Source organism: Hippoglossus stenolepis, chromosome 21, assembly GCF_022539355.2.
Source record: "Hippoglossus stenolepis isolate QCI-W04-F060 chromosome 21, HSTE1.2, whole genome shotgun sequence".
NCBI lineage: Eukaryota > Metazoa > Chordata > Actinopteri > Pleuronectiformes > Pleuronectidae > Hippoglossus > Hippoglossus stenolepis.
Window position 1 is genome coordinate 15,572,196 of NC_061503.1, and position 20,364 is coordinate 15,592,559.

A 20,364-nucleotide genomic window follows, 5' to 3' on the forward strand; every position below is an offset into this window, starting at 1 on the left:
GCCTAATTTTATTTGGTGCAGATCCTAATAGAAATCTGTCTTGGAGGAGGAGTCTGTAGTTTATTATAGATTATAGTTATATTTAGGTCATTACCACCACTATGTCATATCCTGTTTGTGTTTATGTGCTTGTTTTCTATCAGTATTTATGTAATGCAGACCATAATCCTCATCATCTATTGTGTGTGTGTGTGCTGAGCTGCTATTCGTCCTGTTGTACTATATCTGACTCTGACATCATTATTATGGGCTGGATCTGTGCGCACTGCCCTTTAAGATGCGTCTGTCATTAATGGAAAGTCATTCTGGCTGTTTTTTCTGCGGTGCCGGAGCTGATCTGCTCCAGTTGGCCCCGGGAAGAAAGAGGGAGGGAGGGAGGGAGAGGAAAACAACAGAGTGGTGGAGGCCCCGTTTTGTGTCGGCCGACAATCCCAGGAAGGAAGCGGAGGGGGAGGACGGGCCCCGCCGAGGGAGACGGAAATGAGAGGGAGGAGGGAGGGGGAGTCCGGAGAGGAAAGCCCATCCCTTTAAGAGCGAGTGGGACATAGCGGTGCGAGGAAAAGGAGAGGAGGGGGAGAAGAAAGAGGAATTAAAAAAGAAAAGGAAGAAAGAGACAGGGAGGGAGGAGGGAGAGCGGGCGATAAAAAAAGAAAGATGACATCCTCGCAGCTGAACGGCCGAGGTGGAGCGATGGGCTGCGGCCCGGCGACAGCGCCGCTCGCCGGGGTCACGGCTTGAAACCGACAGCGAGGCTTCGACAAACACCCGAGTGGCCTATTGAGAGGAAATCGGAAAAAATAGATCCACAAATTAAAAGCAAAGCATGGGCTGCCGTGCCGCCAGACGCGTGTGTGACTACCCATATGTGCTTCCGTGCGTAAAAAGCGCATTTATTTTACGCAGATTGGTTTTGGTTTGTTGCTAAAGTGTAACACCGAGCTGTGCGTGGTTTGTTTTGGTGGTTCTTTTTCTGGGGGGGGGGGGAAGTATTATTTCTTAAGGAGTTTAACAGGGTGCTGTTGCGTGTTCAGGGAGATTTGATGAATTAAAGTTAGGAAGCAAAGTGAAAGGAGGAACAGGCCCGTGTCGGAGCTGGCCTGCTCCGCCGCCGCCGCTGCTGCCTCCCTGTGCGCACACGGCAGCGCTGCGTTACCCAACAGCTGCGTGCATGTTAATGTCGGAGCATTAGGCCGCCTCGATGAGAACAGCACATTTCTGCAGAGCACTTCATCCACGTTTTGCGAGAGAGAGTCCGGGAGGCCGTGGATCGCGCCGCAGGACGCACGGTCGTGTGCGCCTCCACCATCGCTGGGCCCAGTCGCACCATGCACAGGATCTCAATCAGGAACTGACTTTATAATCTCCATCGCCGTGGCGCAAAATGGATGCTGCTTGGAGCAATTTTCTCTTCCAGGTAGGCTTGACGAGCGGGGGGCGTTTTCAGGCCCCTCTTGTCTCTCTGCTTCTCATTTCTCTGCCTCTCCATCACTCTGTGTCCCGCAGCCGTGCACATCTTCTATCACACCTCAACATTATGCTGTGACTTGTGTTTACTTTTGGTGATGGCCTTCTCCTTGCTTCTCCAGCATACTCCCACCCAAAACCAAGTGGAGGGGAGTCTCCAATCAGAGCTCATGCCCGTGCATACGAGTTCTCCCCAAACCCCACCCACAGAGCACATAGCACAGCCTCCTTCTACTGTGGACACTGCTGCCCTCAATGAGGATCCCCTGCCCGGTGAGGGACCCTGCACCTCAACACACTGAGCAACACATTCATCATCCACAACCACAACAAAACTCAGACGTCCAGTGAAGACAAACACAAGATGGCAACAAAGATCTAAATCTTAAAAATCACTTGGATATCTAACTGTTAAAAGTATCTGTTAGACTTTCCTCTATGTACAATGCATTTATTCTGATCAATAATAACAGAGCATCTGTACTCACATACATTTAAAAACTACAGTCAAATTATTTAAATCTGAGACAGATCAGCTATGGTTTTCCTCTAAATACATTTATCACCTAAATTATGATTTTTTTTTTTTGTTAATGTCATTAATATTTAATATTTGACACACATATTTCAGATTTGACGCAGATGCTTAAAAATCTGTAATATACCCCGAAAGTGTAATTACTGCTTTTAGCCTCTGTCAACGTAAGAGCTAATACGCATCCACACTAATTATACAATATTTTAATATTCACAGGTAATCTTGGTATGTAAAAAAACTAAATTAAGCCTTGTTACCTAGTAAAGATTCAGCCTGAGACAATTAGTTAATTATAGACATTAAATTATTGATTAATTGTCAGTTTTTTAAGCAAAAATACCAAAATTTCACAGAGATCAAAGATTATATTTGTCATTTAGCTGCTTAATCTTTAAAATATCAACAATAGTGAAAAGAGTTGCAGAATGTGTTGTTATGATAATTGACTCTCTCTCTCTCTCTCTCTCTCTCTCTCTCTCTCCCCCCCTCTGTCTTGTCTCCCGTCTCCCCCCCGGTCCAGTGAAGCCAGTGTCTCGGCCGACCCGCGTGCCCCACATCTGTGCCATCTGCAACAAGCAGTTCAAGAACAACTACAACCTGCGGCGGCACCAGTCGGTCCACACTGGGGTACGCATGAAGGACAGGGCCAGAGAGCAGGCGGAGGGGGCAAAGGAGGGAGCAGCCGGCCAGGTGGCGATGGCGGCCCCGTCGGTGATGGCGGTGGGGGCCGGAGGGAGGACGGAGAGGCCCACTGTTCCCCTCTCCCTGCTCCACCTCTCCGCGCCTCCCCCTCTCGCCCCTCCCGGCGTGCTGGTGGGTGCACAGCAGCCTCCCCTGGGTAGTCAGGATGGTGAAGGGGTTGCCATGCCAAACCTAATGGCTAGTGTTAACCCCCATGCTCCGCCTCCTGCTGCTGTCGTCATGGCCACAGGGGCGACAGTACAGGTGGGTCAGGGCCTTGTGGAGATGGCTGTCGACAACCCCAAACCTTCAAGCACAATGTTTCTTAAGCTGCCTGGCCACAGGGATGGTTAACCCGTCTTCTGTTATTGTCCTGGACAGTACGTCACCTGCTTTTTTAAAGACAATTCTCCTGTGTGTTAGAATTGGATAAATATTAATGTGCATTAATTCATTCAGGGACCAGTAAATTCCATCCCAGTGTTTGGCTCTGGTCCCCAGTTTGAGAAACACCGTGCTAGAAGCCCCCCCCACGCTCCCCTGCATGTTCTCTGTAACACACACAGTGTGAACGCAGACTTCACATCCAACAGGAAGTAGACAATCTTAGCACGTGAATCAACTGTCAGAGATCTTAAAAACAAAAAATTCTATATAATGGTTATAAAATCGCTCCCATCTAAACTCTGTAGTGTGTTTATCTCTTTGTCTGTTTCTGCCTCAGCGGCCCTCGAATCCCAACCCGAACCCGGTGAGGAAGAACCACGCCTGTGAGACGTGCGGGAAGGCCTTCCGCGACGTCTACCACCTCAACCGCCACCGCCTGTCGCACTCGGACGAGAAGCCGTTCTCCTGTCCCATCTGCCAGCAGCGCTTCAAGAGGAAGGACCGCATGAGCCACCACGTGCGCTCCCACCAGGGCGGAGTGGAAAAACCCTACGTCTGCCCCCACTGTGGCAAGGCTTTCTCCAGGTGATGCATTTTACAAGTTTGCCTGTAAAATATCAATAACTATTCTCTACTCCGTCCTTAAATATGTTTTATTCAGACTCTTGTTGAAATATCAGATCCTGAAGGGTCAAAAATAGTTAATCTGGGATTAACTATTCCTCTGTGAAGTTTAGATCCATGGTATTGAAACACAAATCCACTTTATTTAACTTCTTTAATGGTTTAAATAAGCTTTTGGAATACAGAGCAGCTCAGGAGTTACTCGGTCCCAGACACGCATGGTTATTGCTTGTTATTACCTAAATATCATTTAAAAATTTGAGTGTGAACCCGATGGGCTCGAGTCAGGTATCCATGAAGAGCCCGACCAATATGGATTTTTGGTGGCCGATACCGAAAGTTGTTATGTTGCCAGAGAATTAACTTTATTTTGACCTTTCACACAAACGTTCCCAGTTTGACACAGCAGACGCCTGAAATTAACTCATGCAGTGTTGACCTGAGCTAATGTGTCTCCTCTCTTTCTCTCCCCAGGCCTGACCACCTGAACAGTCACGTCCGACAGGTGCACTCCTCAGAGCGACCTTTCAAATGCCCAGTACGTCACCTCCACCGTCTGTAATGTGCTCACTGTACACAGCATCTTTTTTAGTCCGTTCTGTCATTCAAGTGAATGGCTTATATATTACTAATCCACTTATCTGTCGAGTCTCTGGACTTTTTTATTTGATCTGTTTAAGTGAATTCATGTGTTTTGCATTTTACTTTCTAAATCCTCATCGATTTCCTGTTTTTTTTCCAGACCTGTGAGTCCAGCTTTGCCACGAAGGATCGATTGCGTGCGCATATGATTCGCCACGAGGAGAAGGTCCCCTGCCACATCTGTGGGAAGCTCCTGTCTGCTGCTTACATCACAGATCACATGAGGGTGCACAACCAGTCGCAGCACCACGCCTGCCACCTGTGTAACCGCAGTAAGTCCACACGCTATGATTCATGTGTATATGTGGAAATAAATACAGGCAGTGTGGCGACACTGTAGTTATTGGTTTTGACGATGAAAATGAAAAACGTCTCCTGTTGTCTCCCTACTGACGATATCTAAAAATGCAATAATGATAGAAAAAGAAAGCAGTGCATAACACATAATTCCGTATTCACCCTGTCATTTCAACTTCCTGTTGTTGCTTTGTGTCAAAGAGTAACGTCTGTGTTGTAGATCTTTGTCAATGATGCAGATATTAAACTCTGTATAAAACCACAAACAAGACCAATGTGGAACTGATCACTGAGTCTACAAACCCCCCGACCAGACTTGATCTCAGTGCACTCAGCTTTGTTGTGGTAAAGACTGTAGATACCTTCTGTCTTTGTCTGTAGTTTAACAGATAACGTGGCATAAGGAGAGTTGTTCTCTACTCGGCTACTTCACCTAATCTTCAATGTGACTCTGATATTCTATCATACTTGACATAAGACTTAAATTTCACTCATTATGGTCTTAAAAAGTGTTCACTTTAATTGAAACCGGCAGGAACTTTGGATATGAGATGTAAATGTTGTGTTTAACTTTAAAATAACTTGAATTTTTTGATTACATTAAGACCGCCTTTCACTTGTGACTGTTTACTATTGATCAGACATCAGTTTATCACTACATCAACTTCTCTTTGCTGAAATAACTCTGTTGTTCTCTCTCTCTCCTCTCCTCCGTCAGGCTTCACCACGCTGACGTACCTCCGTGTCCATGCCCAGAAGCACCACGGCCAGGAGTGGAAAGACAGTCCGGGGGGCTTTGGCGGCACAGCCTCCGGTGGCATACTCGTCTGCCACTTGTGTGGCATCCACTGCAAGACGCCCACACAGCTCCAGGGGCACATGGGCACCCATGGCAACAACCACGGTGCCCCGAGCCCCGTCAACTCTAACGTGGCTGCCAGCAGCTCCATCTCCCTTAGCAACATGGTGACAGCACCCACTGTGTATGTCACCGGCAACACGGTGGTGGACCTGCTCGTCACAGACTGCTCTAGCATTGCAGCACCGCAGCAACACAGTTAGCAATAGAGAGCCCAGCAATAATAACCTCAGTCCCTTAGCGGAGGGCAAGGTTAGAGAAGGTCGGAGTTACTCGTAGATGCTGATCCGGTTTCAGTTCTGTCATGTCCCCCACTTCTAGGTAAGGTCAGGATCGAGGGTGGGGGAGATTAACACCAGTCAGTCGGCTCAGCGCTGCGGAGCTGGAGCGTCGGAGAACCGGAGGCAAAGGATATGTTGTATTAATAGAGCGATGAAGTCATGGAAAAAGGGACCGTTGTGGCTGCAGCAGGTTCACAGACACTTAGCGACAAACATGGATGTGTCGTCCAAATATTCCTGAATGCTCTCGTGCATTAAAGACTCCAATGAAACTGTGGTATTGTGAGCATCTACTGTATTACTCTCCCCTCTCTGCCCTCTCTCTCTCTTTGGCTGCTCTCTGCAAGTGCACCAAGTACTGTATATCTCACACCAGCTCTGATCTTACCTCCATTTTGCAACTCACGTACTGAGAATCCAAATGGCTCGCGTTTTTAAAAAGTAGGGTGAGAGAAGGACCCTACATAAACATAACGGAGAAACACAATAGTCGGGAAGTTGTGTGCTTGGGTGTGTGTGTGCGTGTGTGCGTGTGTGTGTGTAAGTCAGGGGCTCCTCTAGCATGCTAGTGCGTTTGTCTACATAAAGTAAAATTAGATTTCGAGCTAGTTTCTAGAGGGCTGTTTCTAGATCAGGACAGACGACCACGCACGCGTCGTGGTTGGTGTGTAATCGTATCGTGGGATGTACTTTTTTCATTTGTTTTCTTAAAGTACAGAGATAAGAATAGAGTCGTGTTCAGGAGTGTCAAGCACCTTAAATTGGTATTGTTTGATCCGGCGAGGATCAAAATGGGTTTGAGATTTCTTGGATTTTCTTGCTCTGAGTCTTCCTCTCTGGGTCTGGCCGTGTTTTAAAAAGAACAAAAAGAAAAAACATACCTGCTATTCAACACTTCGGCTTCGGACATGGCGATTCTCACACCTGAGAACTACCTTCTGCATGAAAACAAGCTCGCTCGGTCATGCTTATCGTTAGGGAGGCGTCACAACAAAATAAACTTTTAGCAGTTCCGCTAAGTTAGTCGGCTGTAAACAATAATATTTATAAAAGTGTTGATTTTTATTCAGAATAATTTTCGTTGGCCATTCATTTGATTGTAACTGTCTTTGCCATAGTCCTTTTTGTTTTCTCTATGTACCAGTCCAACGAGTGAAACTTATGCATTAGATTTAGTCATCTAACTCTGTATAGCACATAATGTTCTGAACACAAGTCATTATCGTTCCACCTTAATCACGTGAAGAATGCTCACTTGTTCATTGGCTATGTTTGGTTAGAGTCATGTCATGAGGGGATGTGTGGTGTCGGGGAAAGGGCTCAAAAAGTCACAAGTCAGGCAAAGAAGTCCGATGGGAGTTCGACAACACCACTTGGTATGCTGTAAACAAATCCTGGTTTTTGTACTGGAGTGCTTTTTCAGTTTTGTGTTCATATGTTACCTTCGGATTTGTAGTTGTTTCTTTCCTTCTTTTCTTTCTTTCTTTCTTTCTTTCTTTGGAAATGTGTTCTTCCTGTTGAGAAAAGTAGTGATTTATTCGAAAGTTAATTTTAGGGTTTCCTCCATCACACTAAGAAAAAAGTAATACCTCTACTCTAGGATTCTGTACAGCTCTTGTGATACATCTTAATGCCTTATCGTACTCAACTGCATTTTAATTCTTTTATGATGAGATATTTCAAATCTTAGTCATGGATTCATTAAGAATATTAATGGGATGTATTTATATTTATATTTTTATATTTCTCAACAGTATGCATGTCTAAAAGGTTGTTAGAGCAAAAAAAATCAATGATGCTTACTACAGTCATAAATATTATCTTATTTTGTAGATGAAGTAGAGAACATGTTATTATTTTGTAATTTGGACAGTTTAAAGTAAAAAGGGTAAACAGGCCCTGTGTTGTGTCCTGATCTGTTCATGTAGTTCATCACTTTTGCACCACAACTTCTGCACTGACATAATTTTGTTTATTCTGATGATCAAGTCATTAAGAGTTGAATGGATTGGATAAAACATGTTTATTAATGAATACTAATTCATAATAAATTCTTATACGCCAGCATATATTCTTATATGCCAGCAAATGACCCAGTATTAAATTTCATTGAACAGGTAAATTTGGTTCTTTCTGAAAGCAGACAGATAATAATTCTCAGTGAAAATGAAGCTGATTTTATTGAACAGAAAATCAGATGCAAACATTCCCAAGATGCAGCGTCACCCAGAAACAATCGGAATCTGACTCCTAACACACCATTAACACCAACTTTGACTCTTTCACTACATTTACACTGTACACGTTTAATTACACGTCCGTCCATTATACCCTGACGGACCCTGCAGTATTTTTGGGGGGTTTTACTGCACAATCTTCTACAACCACAACAAAAGAATCCTCCATCCATTATTTATTAGATAAACTTTATTGATCCCAAGCCGGGGACATTAAGTTGTTACAGCAGCAGCAGATATTAAATGAAGAAGACAAGAGAACATGTGAAATTAGAAAATAGAATGAAGTAGGTAATTAAGTTAGAATACAGAGAATATGTGCATGGTTTACAATTTTTCATTGGCACAGGATGAATGCAACAACGATGCATCTTGATTTCAATGTATCACATCCACAATTTCCTATATTACTGCACATGGCTGCTTTTTCATCAGTTAATATTAGTTAATAAAATAAATAAGAAAGTGTTTCAAAAAGTATTATAGACTGTTACTGTTATTACATGTGTGCTGTAATTTACAATATAGCCTTTACTGTATCAAGGTGGCCCCGCCCGCCCCGGGCCTCCTTAGAAGCGCCACTGCACTGAGGCCCATTACGAGAGAGAGAGAGAGAGAGAGAGAGAGAGAGAGAGAGAGAGAGAAGCCCAAATCGTGGCAGCAGCAGCTCGTCGAGGCACTTCCGGTGGCAACAGAAACTGTCAATGATATGTAAAGGTTGCAGCAGCTGTTTGAGTCCAACCCCCGAGAGCTAACAACTATCTAATAAACTTTCATAAACCAGTATATATCTCATTGAATAAATCACAAACAGCTTTAGTTGCTCTCAGATAGCGTGGCAACTGTAACAGCTGTTAAGCTGCCTCCAAACAGCTTGGCAACAAAGCCAGCTGCATCAAAACGGTGTGGCAACAAAGTCAGCTTCCTTTTCATATCACGGGCAGTTTTTGTTTACACTGTTAGTGTGAGTGCCTCAACGAGCTGCCGCTGCCACGATGTGAGCTTGCCCTTACTGGAACTGGGAGAGTGGCTCCAGCAGATCACAGGTCCAACATCTGACGCCTCTGTCCAGAAAGGGAACATCAAAGATACTACTCAAAACCCTCAAACTCCTGAGGACCTGAGCTTCAGAAAGACCCCACCCCATGTCCCATGTGTGTAAGGGGGAGTTTATATATATGTATATGTTTGTGTATTTAATCTTCCTCTGACTTTACTCTATGTACTGCCACCATGGGTTAGAGAGACCCATAAGTAAGACAAGGAATACTGAGTGAAAGGGAATAAAACTAAATCCTCCATTCATCGGAAAACAGCAACAAATAGCAAACTACTTTAATACAAAGCAGTGAGTGGTGCAGGTTCCTCGTTAGACAGGAGCTGCTGCTGCGGAGCTGTGGGACCTGGACCTGGCGCAGCAGCAGCAGCAGCATCCTCCTTCCACACTGTTGAGTCAACGTTGCATCTGTGAGGAGGCAGCGGCGGATCTGCTCTCTGCTGATGCGATGACATAGCGGCTGGGATCAGCTAACGTCGCCGCCTCGGACACCCCCGGATCGCACCGTGTCACCGCCGCTCCCCCCGTCGCCTTGGCCGCGTGTTAACTCGCCGCTTAGCTTGAGCCGGCTACACCGCGGGGACGTCTCCATGCTCCCAGTGAGCTGCCCTCGCGTAGATTTCGATCTAAGTTGCTGCAAGCTAGCGTTAGCTCGCTGCTGCTACCCGTCAGACATCGGAGTGGCCGCATAAACATGCGGATCGTCGAGGCGGAGACCCCCGGGACACCTCTAACCGCTTTCCGCCGGACCCGAGCTTCGACTGGCCGCTGACCGGACTCCGCAGAGTCTCTGAGTAAATGCTGCTTCATCCGTTTCTCCATTTATTTAGAAAACATGTGTGGACCCAGAAGTCCGTTAGCCAGCTGGCTAGCTAGCGAGCAGTGATTTGGCGTGCACGGGGATCAGCCCGCTCAGTCGCTAGCGCCAGCTAACGGCTACAAACAAATAACAAGCTAACAGGACAGTTTAGCGGCAGCGTGGCCTTTTCGTGAACTTGGCTCAAACCGCGGGCGGGTCCACGTTCTGGTTTTATCTGTGTTCTCTCGTCTCCACCGTGTTGCTTTCTCCGGTGTGTTGAACGGGCTCTAAACGAAATGGTTGCTGACCGAAGCTGCGGCGGCGAAGACGAGATGCTAACGCGAGCTAACGGACCTAGCGTCATTGTTAGCAGTGATTCGCACAGCGGGGTCATGCTCGCCGAGGGGCTGGGGAGGACATGTCCTGTTAGCATGGTCCGTCTTCCCCCGTTAAACACACACACCGGCCGGTTTGTTGCTAACAGGTTGGCGGCCACATCACATGTTACCTGTAGCTGCCCGGTGTTGTTGTTGTTAGCTTAACTAGCTGGTGTTTTTGATGGAAAACGTGCAGTGGAGCTAAGTAAGCGTGACTTCCGAGCCGGGGAGGTTTGACATGTGTGATCTTCGACTTCACATCGAGTCCTTTAGCTGCTCGTGCTAACGTCCACATGGACGTTGTGTCAGGTCAAAACCATGATAGTTGAGTTGCACATCGAGTTGGTGTCACTTTGCTCACCCGCCCTAACTTGTAGATCTTAAGTGTTTTACAGACGGATAGATTCTGTCCACACGGACCCGGAGCACCAGCAGCCCGGGTCTGTGTCGATAGTTTCGACGTGCATGGTTTAAAAAAAAAAGGCGCAGTGCGTATTTTTGCTAATGGACTAAAACTTTTTAATGAGTCAGCTAGTCCAGTGTAAGCAAACTGCAAAACCACATGGAACTAGCACATGGTTGCCCCGGGAATAAATGTGAATAAGATCACATGTGCAGGGGCAGGGTTTTGCACAACAGGACCTCCTATCTGATCTTCTGTCCCATGAACTCAGGCTTTCTATTCCTTTAACTCTCTTCTTCCACCTTTTTTATATTTGTAAAATTTCAACATTTATTCCCCAAGTGTCTGTTCTCCGCACATTATCTTCGTTGTACTTCTGGCAACCCCCCCTAGTGAGGCTAGACTCGTATATGGAGACATATGTTGGACTTTGATACTGTGCTTTGTCTGTTATCTTCGCAAATGCAGCCAAATGCATAGATGTGGGAGTTGCTGCCAGTGAGATCAATATGAACTGTCTCTCCACTGTCTGATGTGTTGTGTCTTTCAGAGAGAGGGGGGGAAGAGCCACGGATCTCAAGGACCAGATTGCCTGCTGAACTTTTTGCCTCTCAGACGGATCACCGGGGACCATGCTGACCATCCTAGCTGCTGGGTCTGTGTTCTTTCCAGGTCTTTTCCTTCTGTCCAAACAATGTCTCAAGTCCATCCCGGCGCTCAGATGGAGCGAAGGAGATGCAGTCATTGTGTCGGCCAGGTGAGGCCCTCTTATACTTGGGTTTTTTGTTTTCTTTGAGACTTGCATTGAAGCGCCTTATGGCTGCAGATATATCACATAGATACACAGCCCTCAAGATATTGCTCAAAATTCAAGTACTTCCATGCGACTTTCACTGCATTACCCTATAAGGTGTTGAGACTAAAGTTTACATGCAGTATGTCAAGTTGTTGTGGCTGCAGTTATGCTTTCAGCATTGTTTCAGCATAAATGTGGAAGGGTTAACTAGGGTTGAGTAGACAATCTGAAACCCTTGAGGAAAGCTTTGTGTTTATTTTCCATTCTCTGTTCCAAGGTTGGTGTCGTCAGTCCAGGCAGTCATGGCTTCCTCAGCTGGCTACATCATTGCTTCTTCCTGCGAGGACATCATCGAGGACCAGTGAGACAAAACATTTTTATGAGAACATTTTCAATTACATACAATCAGCCTTCCATGTCTTGTGATGTGCAAAATGTACCATGCAAGTGTTCTTTGGAATGTGGAATCCTTGTCTTTTTTTAACTAAAAGTAAATGTTAATCAACAATTTACATTAATATCTTGTCGGAGAGTAGCGTAAAAGTGTATAAATAGTTTTACTCAAGCAATCCCTAAAGTTTTCACTGCTCAAAATAAATGCCCAAAGCATTTTATCACTTTTAAATCATTGTCGATTCAGATGAAATCACTTCCATGGAGAGTTACTTAGATTCCAGAGGGAAGAAGTTGGTCTGTATGGAGAGCAATCACTGCACTGGTTATTATGAAAAAGTCAAACTGTCGTTACCATCGTAACAGGCTAACATGGTGTTAGAAAAGCTGTGTTCTTGCTCTGTTTGTGGGAATTCTCAGCTCATACTGTTCATTCTTTAATTTCTGTGTTTTTAAAAGTCACTTTCTCTCCCTCTCAATGCAGGCATTGGCTGACGAGCTCTTACATCATGTTCGCCGTTCCCTACTTTGTGTACGACATCTACGCAATGTTCATGTGCTACTGGTACAAGCTACGGGTCAAAGGGCACGAGGAGGCCTCGGCTGCACCCCAGCAAATGAGCTCAGCACTGACCAGCTACCTGCGTCGCGAGTTCCTCATGGTGCTGCACCATGTTGTCATGGTCACCGTCTGCTTCCCCGTCTCTGTGGTAACTGTCACACATTGCTCTTTATTTTCAGCAGCGATTAGTGCAAGACAATGCAAAAATATAGCACTGCTTTAGCTACCGTCCAGTTCCTCAGCCACGGAGCTTCAGCACATTCAATTTGAAATCAAATAATAGTTATTATGTTTAAGTGCTAAGCTTTAATTTGAATTCGTTTACATCACTATAGAGAGAACTGTGTGGGAGGCCGGTGCACCCAGAAAAAGTAGAAAATGTCAAATGATAATAATAATGGTAGACTGAGGAGTGTTGTTGATGAAAGAGAATCTTTGATGAGGAAAAACCTCTTTACAACTGCACTGCAAGTCAAAAACACTGGGGGAGGGCAGATTTTTGTCCTGCGAGCCCCAGGTATATATTTATGAAGAGATGTGTGTTTATTGCAGAAAGTCCACAAAGGAACACATCTGTAATTGCACTAAGTATTAATTAATCTCATTTTCGATTTCTAGTTTTGGCGACAAGGAAAGGGAGATTATTTCCAGGGTATAATGTTCATGGCTGAGCTCAGCACTCCGTCTGTCTGCTTAGGAAAAATACTCATCCAGGTAAGTTCCTTGTTCACCCTCACAGAAGTTTCAATCCTTGTTGCATGTCTCACACTAAAGCTCCTCTGCACTGTCCGGTTCTTTCCTCTCTTTTTCATTCAATGGAGATTACATTTTCCGTTCACACTCCCAGCATGCACCTTTTTCACACCCATCCTGTCAGACACATCACGCATTAATCGGTAACACAGTTTTTGTGAATACACATCGTAGGAGCTGCATCCACCTGTGTGTGTTTTAGGCTTGTGTGGGTATGTGTTCAGTGTCTCAGTGTATGTACGAAGTTTGTTCCCACCACAGCTTTCTGCTCGTCACCCATCTGACGCTCCTACAGCTGTTAGCCTCTGAATAAACCCCTAGTACTTAGACTGGATATCCGCTTGTCCTTTTACCCTCCGTCACTCAGCACCCTGGCCCTCCTGTCCCTGACAACAGTGCATGTGGTCGTTTGATAAATAACATTGGTCTCAGAGCTGTTTTAGCAATAGAATAAAAAAAACTACAAATACCTAGAATGTCTCGCATACCTCCGCCAAGGCCGCATAGTCCCCTTAATTTCAATCAGGCTGCACCACATTGCACATTGACATAGATAATGTGCCTATTTTTTTCATCAAAATCCAGGAATTATTCTCTGGGAAACCAGTGAAAATGTCTATCTCACAATGTTAAAGAAAGTGATTTAAACAGCTTTGCAACCAGATTTAATGGATTCTACCCTGACCCATACCACATCCTTCCAGCTTCGTGGTGAACCGTTCAGCTGTTTTTGTGTAATCTTGCTTCCATACAACCAAGCAGCAAACAAACAGAAGAGTGAAAACATAACCGCCTTGGTGGAGGTAACAAAAACAATAGTGTATGTATCGATGGGATGCCATGTTATTCTGTGACCAGTGAAGGGGAGGAAACACGGGTGAGCTTGTCCTCAGTGTTATCTCACTGAAGCAGGTTGACAGTTAAAGATAAAAGTTAAGTAATCTGCTTTAAACAAATGAGAATGTAAAAAAAAAAACGGACTGCTTCACTGACACGCACACTGCCCCGCTACCTCCTTTAGAAATAGACCAGCAGCATGGCATACTGTACTCTCTTGTTCTGTCCATGCAGATAGTATTTAACAATTATAGCGATGAAGGTATTAACAATAAAACGATGGCAAAGAAGATTAACATCATCAGCCTTCAACAAACTATACTGCTTGCTTTTCTGTCTCCCTCTCTCGACCTCTCCCTCTGTTTTTTTCGCTCTCAGTACAAACAGCAACACACTATCCTGCACAAAGTGAATGGGGCTCTAATGCTGATCACTTTTTTCATCTGTCGAGTCCTCCTCTTCCCTTACCTCTACTACGCCTATGGAAGGTATGTCTTTCTTTCCATCTCTGTTTTCTCATGTTCTGCTCTCTCGCTGAGCTGGGGTCGCGTGATCTCTATCATATGGATTATGTAAATAAGACTGGGAACATGTCTTTACAGTCCTGTAATCCTCTTAATCTCCTGTTTGTATCCAGGTACGCCTCCATCCCCTTCCACATGGTTCCCTTCAAAGTGCCATGGCACTGTAACCTCGGTGCTGCTCTGCTCATGGCCCCCCAGCTCTATTGGTTCTCCCTAATTTGCAGGGGCGCCCTGCGACTATTCATGGGCACCTCCCGCTCTCAGAGACCACGCCCGACTACAGCCGCACCAAAGGAGAGCCAGACAGACGGCAGCGCACTGCCCCAGCCCGCTAACGGCTACAGCACCCGCTCCACAGAGCCCGAGCTGTCCACTCACTGAGAAGAGTGGAGGGGAGGGGGGGAGGGAAGGAAGGCGAATGTACCAATGAGTTTGTAAAGGAAAGAAAGCTGTGAGGGGAAAAGTGAGACTTGAAACAAGTAGCAATATGAAGAAAGCTACAGACAATGGCGTCACAGAGCGCTGAAGTCTTTGTGGCCAGCAGTCAGACTCTAACAGCTGAATGATTTGGTTGCTGGCCCTCAAGCACTTCGGCTTCTCAGTTTGTAGGAAACAATGGTGTGTTAGCACACTCTGTATTTAAAGATGTCATCGGGCACTGTGACAGAAAGGAACATGCACTGACCTGAGAGGAATTTGCCTGGATGTATAGCGAGCATTGATGGCTATTTCCCTCATGTAGATCAAATTCAGTCCTCTCTGCCTCACGGTATGGGAAGAGCAGGAAAATAGGAATGTATAATATTGTATGTTAGTACATTTGCTGTAGATGAAAGGCCTAATTCAGTTTAGTAATGAAGAAGACCTTCAAAAAAGAGAAAAAAATCCCGGCTCAGCAGTATTTTGACTTGTTAGTGTTTATTATCTGTATCCTCTATGTAGTCACTGTCACTCTAACAAAATGTAACCAACCTGCAGACTGACTCATCTTTAGAAGGGAGATAATCTCACCAGACTGTATTCTGCTGCCTTATCCCCCATACTTTACAGTTCATTTAGGTTTTTATTTATTTTTATCCTCTTGACTATAAGGAAGAGGTTTTCCCTCGAGCACAAAAACGTGACGGGTGTACATAGCCGATGTAAAATTGTCCTTATTTCCATGTCAGTATTAGTCAATGTTGATTTTTTTTTTTTCCTCGTTTTCTCTTTTTTGTCATTTTTGCAGAACACTTACATTTCAGCATTAAAACCAATCATTTCACAGTTTTACTGCCTAGTGTAACACAGACGACCCCAAAAAGTTCCACCAGTGCTTCTTTGTTTCCGTGTAGATATGACTTCATTCCATTTACTGCACTCACTGGTGTTTTTCTGCATACAGGGAAGTGATGACCGGTAGCAGTCACTTTAAACCGAATCCACGCGTGTTTTTTTATTTTCTGTTTTTATCAGTATGGTCATTTTCAAATATCCATTCGATTGGCTTGAATAGTTCAAACAGGGATCCATGAAGTACTTATAGTTTTGTTTGGGGACTTGCAACGCCACAGTTTGAAGGGAACCAAAAGTGAAAGGGTGATCACGGGGAAGCATTCCCTCGTGATTGACATGCAGCAGATCTGTCCAATAGTGTTGATGTAGCTCATTTGTTGTTTTTAAACCATCAATAAGCCAATGACTCGTTTTAGCATTGTCTGAATTGCTCTGATCATTGAGCCGTGTATTTGAGCCACTGGTTCCATGAACCTTCTATGAACAAACTGGCTTTTTTTATCATTTTATGTTTGTTTTAAAGCAGCTGCACTGTCCTGGAAGTGGGTCAAGAAAAACAAACAAAAACAAAGCTCCGAATCCATCAAGAAAGAGAAGCGTGTGCCAAAACATCTGGACAACTGTGGGCATGTTGAACACAGAATATTCATTCCCCCCTGTTCCATGAATTAATACGATAATGCTTCTTGACGATACTAAAAACATTTCAACTGATGTACTGTATATTCCACAAAAATGCTCGTTATTTATTTGTAAGTATTTATTTATTTATTTATTTGGTTTGTGGTTTTGAATGCATATTTATGCATACATACTATACTCTATGCTTCTGAGCCTTGTATGGAGGCTGTATTGTTATTCAAACTTAGCTGAAATATACTTCTCTGTCCTGATCCTGTCTCGAGTCTTTTCTTTATCACTGTGAACATATTTATCGTGGCTTTTATTTCAGACATTCTCAATTCAATGGTGAACATGAGCCAGTAGAGGGCTCAGAATTACATGTTTAGCTTTGAAACCTGAACACTTTTAATGAGCAGTTTTATGGTGGGAACAACACATTATTTTTGGGGGGGAAATGGTTGATATTGTCTCAGGTGGAACAAAACATGTCACCTCTACAGTCTTTTTTTTTTTTTAGTGGGATAGGAATCTATAAAAGCCCTCTCGGTATATCTAGCCATTGCAGGAAATTAATATTAGTCACTCTTTCACCGCAATATTTCCGGATATCAGGTAACAAGCCAGTTGGAAACAGTATGCAGCTCAGTGGATCCGGGGCCATGACACTGGAGAAGAAAATTGACTGTAAACGCCCAAATTTGGAGCCTGGGGTAGATTCTAATGCCTGTGTTCCTTCATGCACACCGATTGTAATTATTGCATATTTTAACAAGTGTTTTACCTCGTTTCTAACGGCAATTATTTAAAAGGAAAATTACAAAAATTTAATAGAAAGCAGGATAAGAATTACAATGTGTGGTGGAGCTTTTTAAAGTTCTTATTTGCAGTCAAATGTTTTTACAAATCAAAGAGTTAGAATTATAGGCCACAATAATAATAAAGTAACCAGCTGAACTTCAATGAGTAGTTTGGCCGACAGAGCGATTGTGGAAAGCACTTAAATTACTTTTACAATTGTTGAAGGTGATTTACCTGCATTTTTTAAGGTATTTAATTCACCACATTAGCCAAGAATAAACCCTTTGTTATCTTATCCATAATGTTTCAGGATGTTGGGTGTATCACATGATATACTGACAGGATCATATGCTGTTACAGAAGTTTTTTAAAATCAAGATCCACAGTACAACAGGGTTATTCCAGGGTTAAAATGTTTATTGCCATTATACAAAACACACATAGAAAACATACAAAACTCATTACATTAAAAAATTCAAGTTTTGAGAAAGACCTTGGAAAGAATTTGTCCTTGTTAGCCTCTGGGCAAGTCCTCATCTGTCTTAATACCTCAGTATCTCCTCTGTCTCGGTGAAAAGATGGTGTTGGGGTTGCTGTCTCGTTCCCTCTCCTTCTCCCGCTCCTTCTGGCTGTTGGGAGACAGAGCTTCCTCCTTCTTCTTCTCGCTCTTAAAGAGATCTCTGCCCGTGCGCATTATGTGCTCCTCGATCTTGCGGTGGCGCTTCATGTCCGACAGCACTTTGTCCAGGCGAGCTTCCCTTTTTACGGATGAGCGAGCTGACGATCCTGGGAGGGAGGAAAAACATTTAAGTCAGTACAAAGGAAAACATCATCAAAGATAAAGACAGTTCAGAAGTAGATGATTTAGCTTCAGCAGTTCAAGAGTGCAAACGTCTACGGTTTATCACACCTGGTGTTCTGCGTCTGTTGATGAAGGCGTTTTTCGGAGTGGCTTGCATCTGCTCCTCATCAAAGTCAAACTCAGTTGGAGTTAGAGGCCTGGAAAAAAAACAGAAAGTCATGAGCCTTCTCCTCCTAAATCATTACACAAACCACAATTTGAGTTGAGATGATTGATAAATGGTCAAACTGACCTGTGCTCTCTCTCCTCCCTCTCCCTTTCCTTCGCCGCCTCATCCTCCTCATCTATTTCCGGTGACTCTGCGCGTTCAGGTGTAGGGGGCCGTCTCGGAAGGGGCAAAAAGTTTAATTCCAGCATCTCTCCTTTAGCGAGGAGCTCATAGAGTCTTTTGATCTCGGCAGGAGGGGGCATCCAGTTTTTGGTGTCCTCCATTTCCTCGTCGCTGTACGCAAGCTCCCACTCATCCTCCGCCTGGACAGCCTGCTTCCCCTCTTCCCCATTTACACCTGAGTCCGTCTGGGCTTCGTCCATGTTCGTCTCTCCTTCCGCTGCGTCCATGTCTCCATCTGAGGAAGCAACAACAAGGAAGTTTAATAAAAGCTTTTGAGTAAAAGTAAAATCAATAAAACACTTTCCAAACTGACAAAAACAACTCACACCTCATTTTCATTTACCCACGTTATAAATACTGATATATATTTGATTGCTAATTCATTCATTTTAAGCATTAGTTGTACTCTCACGTTCTTTCCTGCACTTTGAAAATTTGTTAAACCTTAACTACAGAATGGTTTTCTATGAAACTTGGTGGGAGGATAGCACATGGACTAAAGACGAACCCGTTAAACTTTGGTACATTATCACAGATTTCTCCAGAAATAAGTCACCCTGGAAAGAGTAAAACATTGACAGGTATCATATACAAGACATTTGTGGCATAAAAGCTGGCTGCGCTTTAACAGCTATAGGAAGTAATTGTTGTGTATTCCTAGATTTATTTATTTGTGTTCTTTTTGAGTCATGACTGTGAAACTAGATACTAAAAGAAGTTCTACTGCATCAAGTCGCTGTATGTATTTGTTTTTCAAAAACTTGTACTTAACCCAGGCCGTTCAACAATGAGAGCCAGCTTCACTTCCATACAAGGTTAGTAGCATAAAGCTGGTTAAACATGTCATAGAAGTTGTTTTGGTCTCACTGGTCCTACTGGTATGAGACTGATACTAAGTCCAGGGATCAGAATCGGTTTCAGGAAGTGAGAAACAGGACTGATACATCTCAATCTCGACTTGCCATTACCCCCCACCAAAAAAAGATAAGACCTCTTTCCTACTACTAAATCTCCCTCTGTTTTCCAGTATGTGTTTCTCAGGATTTACCATCTTCCTCCTTGGGTGCAAAGTCCTCCTCCTCCTCCTTCTCTGTGGCAGCTGTCAGCTCTGTGTCTTGTTGCTCCGGTTTGTTCTCCTCCTCTGCAGCAGGTGTTTCCGTGTCCTTCACCCCCAGAGCCTCGATGCCCTCTGTCAGTGAAGAGTGTGCGACCTCCGCCTGCATCCTGCCCCCTGGAGACCTGCACCCACACAGGGATCTGATTCATAACCACATGGTTGTTTATCAACACGCGAGGTTACCGGGGTCGTTCAGAGAGTTAGCTAACAGGGATCCCAGGCATGAAGCGTTCAACACGTGCTTCACGATAGACGAGTGAGCTGCCGCTTCTCAGTTGAAACACCATCTTTATCTCTTTTAGATTTAACAGGGTTTCTAACATCAGGCCTAAACAGAAAATACAATGAAGCCAACATATGAGCGTGAAATTACCGGATTATCGTGGATCAGTGACGTGGCGGTTAACTGTTGTCTTCGGATTAACTTTCCCGGGAGATAAAGTCACCGCATCGCGCCATGAGACCTGCTAGGGACAAAAACCAGATCTGAATAGACGTAAACATTGCGCCATTTTGGATTCCAACAACTGCGTGACCGTCCGCTCGGCCCGGCGAGACTGCGCCGCGCGTTCCCGCTGATTTAAACATCATGCGGATGGTCCGTCGGGAGCGCGAGTGAGCGACGCGCAGTTTTCGCATCTGTGGTGCAGATCTGCGGTGACGTCAGTTCCTGTGCAACGCGCAATCCCGTACGTTGCTCAATTCCGATCGCACGGAATTGAAACGCGTACAATTTGCTTCACTCTGCACGTTAACAGCGTAATTCAAATGGTGAATATAAACCATAAACTTTACGGCGACGTTTGACGCACGATTACGTCTCATTAACAATGTGGCTCGACGTCA

At 44.5% G+C, this 20,364-nt stretch overlaps 3 protein-coding genes and 1 long non-coding RNA gene across 6 annotated transcripts; 2 read left to right on the forward strand and 2 right to left on the reverse strand.

The window, feature by feature from the left end:
* Window positions 1-503: 503 nt before the first annotated feature.
* mazb (MYC-associated zinc finger protein b (purine-binding transcription factor)) lies at window positions 504-7,670 on the forward strand. 2 transcript variants are annotated; one of them, XM_035145654.2, is made up of 7 exons: window positions 504-1,414; window positions 1,587-1,737; window positions 2,523-2,947; window positions 3,408-3,655; window positions 4,169-4,232; window positions 4,437-4,608; window positions 5,352-7,670. In XM_035145654.2, the coding sequence occupies exons 1-7, from the start codon at window positions 1,382-1,384 to the stop codon at window positions 5,693-5,695; spliced, it is 1,437 nt and encodes a 478-aa protein (XP_035001545.1). In that variant the 5' UTR covers window positions 504-1,381; the 3' UTR covers window positions 5,696-7,670. The 2 variants fall into 2 exon arrangements, with proteins under 2 accessions (XP_035001545.1, XP_035001546.1); XM_035145655.2 differs by having other exon boundaries at window positions 2,523-2,815.
* A 3,596-nt stretch (window positions 7,671-11,266) lies between these two features.
* tlcd3bb (TLC domain containing 3Bb) lies at window positions 11,267-15,547 on the forward strand. Its single transcript, XM_035145666.2, has 6 exons — window positions 11,267-11,403; window positions 11,720-11,803; window positions 12,320-12,545; window positions 13,016-13,111; window positions 14,366-14,475; window positions 14,625-15,547. Exons 1-6 carry the CDS (start codon window positions 11,279-11,281, stop codon window positions 14,890-14,892), a joined length of 909 nt encoding a protein of 302 aa, XP_035001557.1. The 5' UTR covers window positions 11,267-11,278; the 3' UTR covers window positions 14,893-15,547.
* Window positions 11,678-14,765, reverse strand: LOC118100496. Its single transcript, XR_004694445.2, has 2 exons — window positions 14,456-14,765; window positions 11,678-11,779 (listed from the first exon to the last, which is right to left on the reverse strand). It is a non-coding gene; the product is annotated as an uncharacterized LOC118100496 (long non-coding RNA).
* A 2,057-nt stretch (window positions 15,548-17,604) lies between the features above and the next one.
* Window positions 17,605-20,091, reverse strand: pagr1 (PAXIP1 associated glutamate-rich protein 1). 2 transcript variants are annotated; one of them, XM_035145668.1, is made up of 5 exons: window positions 19,892-20,091; window positions 19,450-19,658; window positions 18,303-18,636; window positions 18,119-18,207; window positions 17,605-17,994 (listed from the first exon to the last, which is right to left on the reverse strand). In XM_035145668.1, the coding sequence occupies exons 2-5, from the start codon at window positions 19,622-19,624 to the stop codon at window positions 17,759-17,761; spliced, it is 834 nt and encodes a 277-aa protein (XP_035001559.1). In that variant the 5' UTR covers window positions 19,625-19,658; window positions 19,892-20,091; the 3' UTR covers window positions 17,605-17,758. The 2 variants fall into 2 exon arrangements, with proteins under 2 accessions (XP_035001559.1, XP_035001558.1); XM_035145667.1 differs by having other exon boundaries at window positions 19,450-19,640; window positions 19,892-20,089.
* Between the last annotated feature and the right edge of the window lie 273 nt (window positions 20,092-20,364).

Coding starts and splice junctions, on each gene's coding strand:
- mazb (XM_035145654.2), top strand. CDS start 1,382: ATGGATGCTGCTTGGAGCAATTTTCTCTTCCAG. Junction 2,948..3,407: donor CCACAGGGGCGACAGTACAG/GTGGGTCAGGGC, acceptor TTTCTGCCTCAG/CGGCCCTCGAATCCCAACCC. Junction 4,609..5,351: donor CTGCCACCTGTGTAACCGCA/GTAAGTCCACAC, acceptor CTCCTCCGTCAG/GCTTCACCACGCTGACGTAC.
- pagr1 (XM_035145668.1), bottom strand. CDS start 19,624: ATGCAGGCGGAGGTCGCACACTCTTCACTGACAGAGGGCATCGAGGCT. Junction 18,637..19,449: donor TGCACCCAAGGAGGAAGATG/GTAAATCCTGAG, acceptor TTGCTTCCTCAG/ATGGAGACATGGACGCAGCG. Junction 18,208..18,302: donor AGGGAGGAGAGAGAGCACAG/GTCAGTTTGACC, acceptor TTTTTTTTCCAG/GCCTCTAACTCCAACTGAGT.
- tlcd3bb (XM_035145666.2), top strand. CDS start 11,279: ATGCTGACCATCCTAGCTGCTGGGTCTGTGTTCTTTCCAGGTCTTTTC. Junction 11,804..12,319: donor GAGGACATCATCGAGGACCA/GTGAGACAAAAC, acceptor CTCTCAATGCAG/GCATTGGCTGACGAGCTCTT. Junction 14,476..14,624: donor CTCTACTACGCCTATGGAAG/GTATGTCTTTCT, acceptor GTTTGTATCCAG/GTACGCCTCCATCCCCTTCC.